The sequence below is a fragment of the Stegostoma tigrinum genome, chromosome 32, assembly GCF_030684315.1.
Source record: "Stegostoma tigrinum isolate sSteTig4 chromosome 32, sSteTig4.hap1, whole genome shotgun sequence".
Taxonomy (NCBI): domain Eukaryota; kingdom Metazoa; phylum Chordata; class Chondrichthyes; order Orectolobiformes; family Stegostomatidae; genus Stegostoma; species Stegostoma tigrinum.
Window position 1 is genome coordinate 32,906,430 of NC_081385.1, and position 12,499 is coordinate 32,918,928.

A 12,499-nucleotide genomic window follows, 5' to 3' on the forward strand; every position below is an offset into this window, starting at 1 on the left:
ACAGGTCGAAAGCTGGGAACAGGAATTGAAAGTGCATACACACCATACACTTCCATCACTGCCATTAGATGAAATTGGCCAAATGGCTACAAGTGCTCTTGCGGTGTTTGCAATAAATGTGTTCTTCAAACTCGCATTCAGCAATGGGTTTGCAGCACCAGCTTCAGTGCCTTTGATTAGGCATTGGTAAAGGTTGAAGTTTCTAACTCCATAATTAAGTGGGCCTTCTAAGTTTCAAATCAAGTCCTGTGAGGTTGTGCAATTTTCAAACCTACAGTTATAAGGAGAGTGTACTTGCTGCAAGGTTGCTTTTGGCCATGCCATCGGTAGAGCTATGCATGGATGAGATAATTGATGGATTAATCAAATTTTAGAGAAATTATATTAAATTTGTATGAAACCCTGGATCAACCACAATGAAATAGTGTGGATTGTGGAAGGCGTTAATTTAACATCTCATCAGAAAGATGACCTTCCTTAGTACCCTGCTGGAATGACAGCCCAACTACCGCTGGGCCGTAGCTAGCATATGTTTAATTCTTGTTTGTGACCTCTACCTTTTTGTATGTTGAGTATGTCTGTTTAATTTTACTAGTTGTCATTTTTATTATGCCTATTTGATGTGACTATTTATCTCCTAAAGAACGGAATGTGAATTAAAATGCTCACGCTGATGGTACTTGGTTTGCAAACAAAGAAAATTGAATTTCAGCAATTATCTCCTACAGATGTTGTGTCAGTACTTTGACAGTTGGTTTCATTCTTTTCATATTGCCTTGTGACCAACTTGCAGGGTGGTAGAATAATCAGATGCTACTTTATTTATTTATTTATTTATTTATTGTCTATGCTTTAATATATGTTTTTAAGTGACAGATGAGTAGCCTTAGTTGATTTGCGAGAAACTGAGGTTGCGCTGTCTGATTCTGTAAAGCACTGTTGCTTTTACATGACTGCATACTTTTACTTCACAATGTAGTATGCCATTTATCACAGCTTATAAAGTTGACATGATTGCAAGTGAATTGTGAGAGTCCACCTAATGATTGTAATTAATACATTGCTCTTCTTATAGCTGGTCATGTAATTTAGATATATTAGATACCAAATTTTGGCAAATTCGGTGAGGTAGATCAGCAGGAGTTAACACTAGCCAACAATTGTTTTCTGAAACATTAGACAACGATCACTGGGCTGCTGATCTGAGACTAGGTAGAAGATTGGTCTTTTATGCCGGAATTACTCTGAAATTGATTCTCTGTCCCCGATTATTTTGTTAATATAATTTATCTACTGTGCAAAATAGTTTCAGCTCAGCTAGTATATGTCATTATTTTTGCTCCACCTGAACGTCCTCCCTCCTTTTTATCTAATTTCATCAACACAAATGAGACAGACGTCTGAAGGTGTTGAAGGATGCCCTCCTAGGAACAGGATATGATGCTCAATTCACCGATCATGCCACAGCGAAAAACTGTAATGATCTCCTCAGAAGACAGACACAGGATATGTCCAATAGGGTACCCTTTGTCATCCAGTACTTCCCGGGACTGGAGAAACTATGTCATGATCTTTGCAGCCTTCGTCACATTGAAGACGACGAGCACCTTGCCAAGATCCTGCCCCTGCCTTCACTTCTCGCTGTCAAACAACCACCAAACCTTCAATAGACCATTGTTCATAGCAAACTACGGAGCCTTCAGGATAACATTGAGCGCAACCTCTGCAAGACATATCAGATCTTCAAGATGGAAACTACCATCGCACATGAGAACACCATCCACCACGTGCACCGCAGACACTCACATGACTCAACCAGCACTGTTTATGTCATACACTGCAGGCAGGGATGCTCCAAGGCTTGGTATATTGGTGAAACCATTACAGACCCTACGGCAACGGATGAATCGACACCTTGCAGCAATCATCTGGCAAGAATGTTTTCCCCCACCCCAGTGTGGGATCACTTCAGTGGTCAGGAACATTTGGCCTTGAATTTTCGGGTAAACACTTTCCAAGGTGGATTTTGAGATACACAGCAACTCAGAGTTGCCAGGCAGAGGCTGATAGCCAAGTTCGGCACCTATGAGGATGGCCTCAGCTGGGATTTTGGGTTCATGTTGCGCTTCGGGTTACTCCACCACACTATACACACTCTCTTGCATGCACCCTTGTGCACGTGCATATCTATGGAGTAAATTTGTAATTGCAGATATATTCTATTTTGTTCAAAAAGCACACAATTTATGAACAGTCAATGTGGCGTTTTATAAATTCCTGCTTGAGAAATAAACCCTGTCTGACTCCAAACCAAAACACACACACACGTTCTAAACAATGCCTCACACCTGACATGCATTGTCTGACCTAAAATGTCGTCTCTTGTTTAGATTGATAAAACCTTTAGAACTCTCAGGATAATGACTTAAAAGGAATTTGGGGATTTATGTATGCATATTAGTCAATTAAAACCTTCCAAATAATTAAAGATTCAACAGCATCTTAGATTTACGTAATGCGTCCTCATCAATGGTGACCCTTGGATCTTTTACTTATAAATTCTATGTCTGACACTATCTTTGTCACTAGCACCTGAAGAAGGAGTAAGACTCTGAAAGCTTGTGTTTTCAATAAACTTGTTGGACTACAACCTGTTTTTTGTGATTTCTGACCTGTGAACAGATATTTTTACTGATGCTGGTTGAAGGGTAAATATTGGCAAGACAGAAGAGAATGTTTTTATGCCTCTTTTAAAGCGTGGCATGGGATATTCTGCATCCACCTGAGAGAATGGGTGGAGTTTCAGCTTTGTGTGAAACATGACACCTCCCAACAGTGTCAACTGATGTGTCAGCCTTGATTAGATGTTTGTGTCTTGGGAGTGAGTCTGAAAGTACAGCGTTCTGACTTGCATTATCAACATGGTTATCCATCATTCTTAAGCTGAGAGTCCAGGTAGATTGCCAACCTAAATCTGGCTATGGGAAAGTGCTTAAGCATTGTATGGTTATGACTACTCTTTCTTTCCTTCCCTCACAGCAAGGAGCTGCCTGATGTGTAATCTTGAACTTCTTTTCTGTTTTAATATTTTGTAAGAGCTGTTGACTGCCTGTAAGATTTGAAGCAGCTTTCCTGTTACATGGTTGCACAGTTTTCTTTGCAAATTATCGATTAATGGTGGTAATCTAAAGACAGTTTGATCATTCCGCATTACCACTTGGGCAAATAGCCAGGGGTCTGCCTGTTTAACACGGTGTTTTTAACTGAGGTTTCAACACAGACAAAAAATTGCAGTGAGTCAGTGAGGGGGGTGGCTGGCAAAGCAGTAGTTCTAATATTCAGCCTGAGTGTTTTTAGAAGCTCTGAAAATATTTGTATGTGCAAGTTTTTAAATTGTTGACTTTCATAAGTTTCAGCATAATTCCTTATTTTTGAAGCATTATCTAACTCCCTAACTTTAGAGTTTCTGTATGTCCCAGAAGCTGAATGGCATCTCCACAGAGCCAAGATTCAAGTGCAAGGAATGAAACACCAGCTAAGAAAAGCAGGTAAAGTATTCACTTCGTAATAATATCTAGTTTACTGATGCAGCTATTGTCTTGTGTTTTACTTTGAGTCCAGGGATAATTTCTTCAATTTGTTTCAAGATTTAAAAAAAATGTTTGGCGAGAGAAACTAATGCCAAACCAAAGCTAAGCCAAAATATCTACAATTCTAACCAAGATTGTATGGTGAGTGGAGGTCTATCATTAATGCAAAGTAAGCATTAATAAAAGGTACTTTAATCTTTTTGGATGATTAACATTTGGACGTCACCAGTTGACCATGGATCAGTTTAACACTAACACTGACGATTGTAACTTGAAAAAACTATGCATTCCTGTCCTTTTTTATCGATTTCTGCTTTTTGTGTAGGGTCATGCACAATATGATCTCAGTTTGTCTTTTCCAGTGGATTTATGGGAAAGAAATACATGACAGTCTCTCTTGTAATATTATCTTCATAGGTAAAATGAAATATTTACTCCTACATTCCAAATGCCGTCAAAAACTCTGCCACGTGCAAGTAAATGGAATCTAACTGATTAAAGTTAAAACTTGTGGCAATTAAAATTGGATATATGGTCTAAAAATTTATGTGGAGATCAGAAGAAATTTTGTTTAGCTAAAAGCATCTAAAATCAGGGCAATCTGATCAGGATGTGAACACAGGAGGTATGATTAATAAGTTTGAATATGACACCAAAATTGTAGGTGTAGTGAACAGCGAAGAAGGTTACCTCTGAGTGTAACGGGATCTTGATCTGATGGGTTAATAGACCAAGTTTAATTTTAATAAATTTGAGGTGCTGCATCTTGGAAAGGCAAATCAGAGCAGGACTTGTACACTTAATGGTAAGGACCTGGTGAGTGTTGCTGAACAAAGAGACTTGGAGTACAGGTTCGTAGTTCCGTGAACATGGAGTCGCTGGTAGATAGTATAGTGAAGAACAGGTTTGGTATGTTTGCCTTTATTAGTCAGTACATTGAGCATAGGAATTGGGTGGTCATGTTGCGGCTGTACAGGACGTTGTTTAGGCCACTTTTGGAATACTGCATGTGGTTCTGGTCTCTGCTATAGGAAGGATGGTGTGAAAGTTGAAAGGGTTCAGAAAAAAACTTACAAGGGTGTTGCCAGGGTTGGAGGGTTTGAGCTATAAGGAGAGGTTGAATATGCTGGCGCTGTTTTTCCCTAGACTGTCAGTGGCCAAGGGGTGAATTTATGGATGTTTGTAAAATCATGAGGGGTTATGGATAGGGTAAATAGACAAGGTCTTTTCCCTGGGTGAGGGTAGTCCAAGCACTAGAAGGCATATGATTAAGGAGAAAGATGTAAAAGGGATCTATTTTTCACACAAAGGGTGGTGCATATTTGGAATGAGCTGCCAGAGGAAGTGGTGGAGGCTGGTACAATTACAACATTTAAAAGGCGTCTCGAAGGGTATATGAATAGGACGAGTTTAAGAGGGATATGGGCCAAATGCTGGCAAATGGGATGAGATTTATTTAGGTTGTCTGGTTGGTATGGACAAGCTGGAGTGAAGGGTCTGTATCATGCTGGACATATCTGTGATAAAATTAATAGTTTATTGCTTCCCTCAGGAAAATAAGTAGGTCAAATAGAGTCCATGGTAGGAACCATTGCATATTTTTGAAACAGAAAATAGGTTTCATAGTCTGATTTTACTCATTTCAATGCTTGTATGTTGTCTGTCTGAAGTGGTTTCTACCTGTACTTTTCAAGTATCAGTTCAACACCCACAAATATTTAGATGTATTGCTCCAAATGAAAAGGAACCACAACTGCCACCTCCAAAACAAATCTTCAGATTTTGAGAATATTAAAACAATTCCAAAATATTTTGGGAAAACATCATACGTAGGGAAATTATCTCCTAGCCAGTTCGTGAAATATGAATAAAATCTATCTAGGGAACATTGGAGTGAAAATTTTCTGTACTGCAGAGGGTAAAATATTGCTTGGTTTTGATGTTTTCCACTATGTGGGGAATCAAGAGGTCCACAGGATAATTGGATAAACCTTGAGCTGGAGCCGTGTTTCATGGTGAATCAGAATAAGTTTGTCAAAAACTGACATTTGATGCACTCGAGAAAGGAAGTGCTGAGTGTACTAATGTACTGCTGCAAACAATATCAACCATTCCATAGAACAAATCAGCCCACAGTGTCAACATAGAGAGAAACTTGGATGTGTAAACAAGAATTGGTGGTCCGTAATTTCCGCAAGATGTGGAATTTTGAACGTCAGGATGAGTTAACACAAACACGTGCGAGAAGTGATGCCCACTGTCAAAACTGGAGCCACAAATTGGAGTTGAGATGATGGGGTTGGAGGGGAATGTCACATTGATGAGAAATGGAGAGCAATAGGTGGAAAAGATATATTTGTAAAACAGAGTTCAGTTTAGCATCTTTGTTTATATCAAAGACTGGTTAATCAAATGACTTGATCGATGTAATAGCTTCTACTTATAACTGCTGTTTTGAATTACTAAACACTTGCATCAGATTGCAGATTTGCCAACTGATATTGGCTCCAATTTTTGGCACAATAGAAAATGTCTGCACAGTGGCAAAAATTCTGGATGAAGTCTGGAATCCCTATTCCCACCCCTGACATTTCTCATTTCCACAGGGATGGGATTACCAGGTCGTAGCTCGCATGTGCCTGTGTTCTGGAGGTAACTGACATTTAATATATCAGAGGCCGCCACTGAAATTTGATTTTTAGAGTCTCTTGTGCTTGGAATCTGAGTGTGTGGAGATTGGACCATGCAAAAGCCAAGTGTGTTGCCAGTCCATTTCTTTTATACACCAGTGTATCCCTCTGGAGAGTGAGGTACAGTACCAGGACTGCTTGGGATTAGGGTTTCGGGTCATCTGGGGTGTGCGGTCGGCTGCCCTTTACGATTATTAAGTATGGAGAGGATTGTGTGTAAAGAAAAAAAAGTGCATAAATCCCATGGAACCATCCAACTTGTCATCGCATGTTGATCTTAGCAAGAATCAAGACGTATGAATGAGAGTGTTTTTGCAATATAATGTAGTCTACAATATAGAAATTTTAAAATAATGAAACTGTAGTTTTTCTCCTGTAGGCATGGGTAGTTGTGGATACTCAATTAGTTGTTGTACATGAGAGTGAAAAGGTTAGTGAGGTGAGGCACTAAATTGGCATAGGATCCATGTGGATAGGTAGAGGACATAAGGTTGCATAGGTTGGCATGCGGTGTCTGAGGCTAAGGGAGCACGAACAGTTGTGAGGGCTGGAAGAATGTTATATAGCTCCACTGTTTTGGAGAGATATGATACTACTTTAGTGTTTGATTCTTTCAAACCTCTGTTGGAATTGAGGCAGCATCTAGGATTGTGAATAAAAACATGAATTGATGCACAAACATTGGAGTGGGCAAAGTTTTCAAAAAACCGTGTTTAAAAGCGGGAATTAAAACAAGGATTGGCTATTTCATGTAAAACCAGTAAAGGATTTGTGCTGTGTGACTTGTTTTCCCCTAACTTGTCATTTTCACAATGATGCCTATTAAGGACAGGTCCAACTGTTTATTAAATTAATACGTTTGTTTATATAAAGTATTAGTTGAAGAATTTCAATGTATTTGGCTCCGTTTTTGTATCAGTGCAAGTCTCGTTGTTGACTTGCTTGCCAAGCTGGCTTGTTTTCGTTCAGACATTTCATCACCATGCTAGGTAACATAATCAGTGAGGCCTCTGACGAAGCGATGTTGTTCTACCCTGCTTAGAACTTTTACAGTCTGGTCTATTATGTTGAGTAGTGTCATTTATGGTTTTGTTCTGTATGGGTTTGTATATGGTATCCAATTCTATATGTTTGTTTGATTTGCATTATGGGTTGAGAACCATGCCTGTAGGAATTTCTGTGCATGTCTATGTTTGACTTGTGATGCTAGGGTTACGTTGTCCCAGTTCAACTGATGGTCTTCATTGTCCGAGTATATTGATATTAAAGAGAGTTCATCATATCGTTTTGCTGCTAGCTGATGTTCATGTATTCAGATGGCTAGTTTTCTTCCTGTCTGTCCGATGTAATGTTTGTCATTGCATGGTATTTTGTAAACTGTGTTGGGTCTGCATGTTATGGGAATTGGGTCTTTAATCCTGGAGTGTTTGTCGTAGAGTTGCTCTGGGCTTGTGTGCTATTGTTATTCAAGTGGTCTTAGGAATCTCAGTTCTCAGTTCTGATATGCAGTGTGGTAGGGTGTACAGTGTCCTCTTGTTGTCTATTTAGTAGGCACCTGCAGATGAAGTTGCAGAGATATCCGTTCATAATAAAGCTTTTCTATATGTGCCGTTCCTCTTAACTGTGATGTTCTGACGTGTTGCAGTGACTGGTGGGCCGTTTTAAGTAGTGTCCTGATACAGCTTTGTTTGTGGACATCAGGGTGGTTGCTGTGGAAGTGGAGGATTTGATCAGTGTGAGTTCCTTCGCTGCATACTGAGGTTTGGAACTCCTAGTGGGTTGCACATTCAATTTTTGATGTCAGAGTTGAAGCTGTTTGTTTGTTTTCTTCTCTGAACTTAATCTCGGCAAATATGTTGTTGATGAGGTGGTGGGTCTCTTCTAGTTTGTGTTTAATAATGATAAAATGTGTCATCCACATTTCAGATCCACAGTTCACTTTGAATGCAGGGGAGGTAGTGTGTTCTAGTCTTTATATGATTGCTTCTGCAATGAATGCTGAGATGGGTGACCTCATGAGTGTGCCATTGATCTGTTATATGCTTGCCCATTTAAAGATGAAGTGTGTGGTGAGGCACAAGTCAAGTAGTTTGAGTATGTAAGATAATAAAATGTGGGGCTGGATGAACACAGCAGGCCAAGCAGCATCTTAGGAACACAAAAGCTGACGTTTCAGGGCTAGACCCTTCTTCAGAGAGGGGGATGGGGAGATAGTTCTGAAATAAATAGGGAGAGAGGGGGAGGCGGACCCCTCTCTGAAGGGTCTAGGCCCGAAACGTCAGCTTTGTGCTCCTGAAATGCTGCTTGGCCTGCTGTGTTCATCCAGCTACACACTTGGTTATCTTGGATTCTCCAGCATCTGCAGTTCCCATTGTCTCTTAGGGCTGAGGGGGATGTCTGGTTTGTGTACCTTCGGAAGCCCGTAGAAGAAGAGGTGTTCATACCTTCTGGTTTCATTCTCATGTAGTCCTTGATTATTTGTCCTGCATCCTTTAGTCTCTTCGGTGTCTGGGTGATTCTGTTACCTAGCTGCAATGTTGGGTCTATTGCCACCTGTTGGTAAGTGTTTGTATCTGCGACCAATGCCTTTGGTTTCTTAATGTCGTCCAATTTGTTCATAATGACGGTCATGCGCTCTTTGTCCGCTGGTAGGATTATAATGTTCTTGTCTTTCTTGAGTTTGACTAGTGCTTTCCTCTGTGTTCAAGACATCCCATTTGTTCCTTTGGTTTAGTGTAGGGATTATAGTTTGCCAGATGGCTTGTTGTGTTTCATCTGTGAGTTTGTCTTTTAATTTTGTTTGCAGGGCAGCCATGAAGTGTGTTCTGTTCACATCTTTGAGGTTATAGTTTAGTCTGCATAATAGGACAGCTTTCTTAGTTTCTGTGAGTCATCTGCTGGATAGGTTTCTTACCCAGGTTTGTTGTTGTCCTTTTGTCTTTGTGGTGGATCAGTTTGGTAAGCTTCTTCTGTGGCTTGTGTCTCTTAGTTTTGGTCCTGTGTTGCTTGATGATGGTCTGTTCCAGGGTTGTAGTCCACTGCTGGTCCATAGTGTTTAGGTATTGTTATTTTTGGTGCAAAATTTTCCATTCGTACTTGTAGAGTCGATTATGAGCATCATTAGTCATTATCTGTAGCATTCTGCATCCGTTCTGTTCAGGTATTTTGTGTGCCTCTGTGTTGTTGAGTGGAGTTTTGTACTTCACGCTGCGGGCAGTACCTGGTTACTGAGGCATTTGTGGAGAAAGTGAAGTTGTTCACGGCGAGAGCTCAGTCAGTTGGTGAAAGTTTTCCATTGTCGAGCAATTTTTAGTGTGTTGCGCCTGTAGGTGTTTAAGGTTTTGGCAAAGATTTGTAGCTTGGGTTGTGGGTGTGGTTGTTGCCGAGCTGGCTAGTTTTGTTCAGACATTTCACCACCATACTAAGTAACATCATCAGTGAGGCCTCTGAAACAAAGCCCTACATCAAGAATATATCAGAACTGACAATGAGACTCCTAGGACCACTAGGAATCATAGTAGTATACAAGCCCACAACCACTCTGTGACGAATGCTCACAAGGATTAAAGACCCCATTCCCAAAACCTGCAGAACCAACCTAGTTTATACCATGCAACAACTACCACAAACGTTATATCAGACAGACAAGAAGGAAACTAGCCATCAGAATGCACTAACATCAGCTAGCAGCAAAACAATACAATGAACCTCTTCTTTAATATCAATACACATGGACAATGAAGGCCATCAGTTTAAGTGGGACAAATTAACCATAGTACACCAAGCCAAACAGACATGGATGGGAATTCCTAGAGGTATGGTCTTCAACCCACAATGCAATAAACAAGCATATAGAATTGGACCCCATATAGAACTCATACGGAACAAAACTGGAAATGACACAGCTCACCATAACTGACCGGACAGCGTAAATTTCAAATTGAGTAGAACAACATTGCTTTGTCAGAGACCTCGTTAATGACGTTACTTAGCATGGTGGCGAAATGTCTGAATGAAAACAAGCCAGCTCGGTACGTAAGTCAACAACTCTCACCCACAACCCGAACTACAAATCCTTGAGGTTTTACCAATGTGAGCATGTTTCAGAGCTGTATTTTTTTTTAATGCTGGGTAATAGGTAAGTTGCCATGAAGAGGGAAGAGAAAAATGTGCTGGTGGAATCTGTCAGCACAGAGGCTGTAAAAGGCAGTGCTAGTGATTGTCCCTCATAACCCTTATGGGTCTCCAATGGGGCATGGGATGATTGACTTGCGATTAGAGGCATGGGATTGAGTTGTTTGGAATAAAGTGGAATGGAGTGGGTAGGAATAGGTAGGAATGGATTAGATAGGGGAATGAGGGGGCCATGGGTGTGGATAGAAGGACATATGGTGGCATGTGGTATGAGTGACTCATGGGTGAATTTTGAGCATAGGGTAGCAAAGGGGTGTGCAGCAACAAAGGGAATGGGTAGATGGGCATGGTGAGTGAGGGATGAGAAGGAGAGATGTTATACTCCTTATTTTATAATAAGATATATCTGATGATGGATCCCTTTGGAAGCTTTCCACCCAGCTTATCTTAGGAGCTGGCAGCTACTTAGAAGTTGGGTCAGATGACCCTGGAAGAACAGTCTTGGCCCCCTTGACCAAAAGTTAGAATTGCCAATGGCCCTTTTAAAGGTCAACTTTGTGGACCTGAACTTTTTCTGACTGTCCCTGACATGGGAGAGAAAATTAGGGGCCGTTATGTCTGAACTAGAGAAAGTAAAAGTCATTCTCCTAACTCTTAGCTTTTAACAGCTCAGTTAACTAGCTAGTTTGACAAGCTTTTGGATTGTGAAATTGTTTGAACAGCAGGATAACAAAATGGCTTTAGCAAACAAGATCTGACTTATTTTCATCCTGTACTGCCAGTTCCCAAAAGAGTTCCTGTTAACTGATTATTATTATTATTGTTGGTCATAACTTTACTTGCTGCACACACACTGCAACAATCAAAGTAACAATTTTGACATTGAATGCAAATCTGGTCTGAAAGTCTTGAATTCAAGGAGAATATGTCTGCAGTTGGAATATAAGACATGTCCAGGAAACATCAAGTTTTTGAGTTAATTGCCAAGTAATTGCTACCTTGTGTTTCTGAATCTCCTGTAATGAGATTCATTAACTTCATATTTTTGTACATTCTAAAACAAAACAAATTTTTTTATTAACAAGAATTACTATGAGGTCATAGGTATTGGATCTGAATTCTCTTTGGATTTAAAAAAGAAATGAATCTGGCAGCAACATGTACGCTGTTACTGCATACGACCATAAGAAATAGGAGCAGGAATCAACCATTGATCCCATCAAGCCTGCCATGCGATTCTGTGAGATGATCATCGATCTGCCCCAGGCCTCAAATCATCTTTGAAGCTACTTCTTCGTAGTCCTCAGCTTCGCAATATTTCAAAACTATATCTACCTTTTTTAAATACTTCGAGTGATCTAACCTCCACAGCTGTCTACGATAGAGAAGTCCAGACATTCGCTTACACTCTGAGAGAAGAAATTTCTTTTATATCTGTTTTAAACGAATGTCTCCTTTATTGTGTAACTGTTAACTCCTAGTTTGAGATTTCCCCGTTAATGGAAAAAATTTTCTCAACATCTACCGTTAAGAACACTTAGAATCTTGTATGTTTCAATAAGATCTCACATTATTTTTCTGAACTTAAAGAAATTAATGTCTATTGAGCCGTTCTTGATAAGCCCCCCTCTTCATTCCAGGAGTCAGCATAGTAAACTTGTTTTGAATTGCTTCCAATGCCAGTACATCCTTTCTTAAATACAGAGACCAGAACAATAAGCTGCACTTCACGTGTGGTCTCACCAAAGCCCCTGTTTCATCGCAATGTGAAATCCCTGTTTTTTTTTAAAACTCCAACCTCCTAGTTATTAAGGCCAAAATTTCATTTGTCATCTTAATTACTTGCATGCTAACGTTTTGTGTTTCATATACAGGAATACCCAGATCCAAACTCTTGTTCTCTGTGTGTTAACCAAACCTCAAACCATGCTAATCCAGTATCTCCAGTACTCTGAGCTGTTATTTTGTGCAATAAACTTCTGTGTGGCACGTACTGAATGTCATCTGTAAATCCAAAGGCAGTATATAAACTAGTTGCCCTTTATTACCCCTGTTGGTTATATCCTTGCAGCAAATTTATCAAGC

General features: G+C 40.0%; 1 protein-coding gene across 7 annotated transcripts in view; it reads left to right on the forward strand.

Annotated features, from left to right (window-relative positions):
* fam118b (family with sequence similarity 118 member B) overlaps positions 1–12,499 on the forward strand; it is a 46,918-nt gene that overhangs the window by 13,085 nt on the left and 21,334 nt on the right. For 4 of the 7 annotated variants that reach the window (XM_048562099.2, XM_059638962.1, XM_059638963.1 and 1 more), the window contains exon 2: positions 3,462–3,548. The exons of 1 other annotated variant lie outside the window; for it this stretch is intronic. In XM_048562099.2, the coding sequence (XP_048418056.1) occupies positions 3,487–3,548 (62 nt within the window). In that variant the 5' untranslated portion in view covers positions 3,462–3,486. The remainder of the gene's footprint in view (positions 1–3,461; positions 3,549–12,499) is intronic. 2 more of the 7 variants (XM_048562097.1, XM_048562095.2) reach the window with 1 other exon arrangement.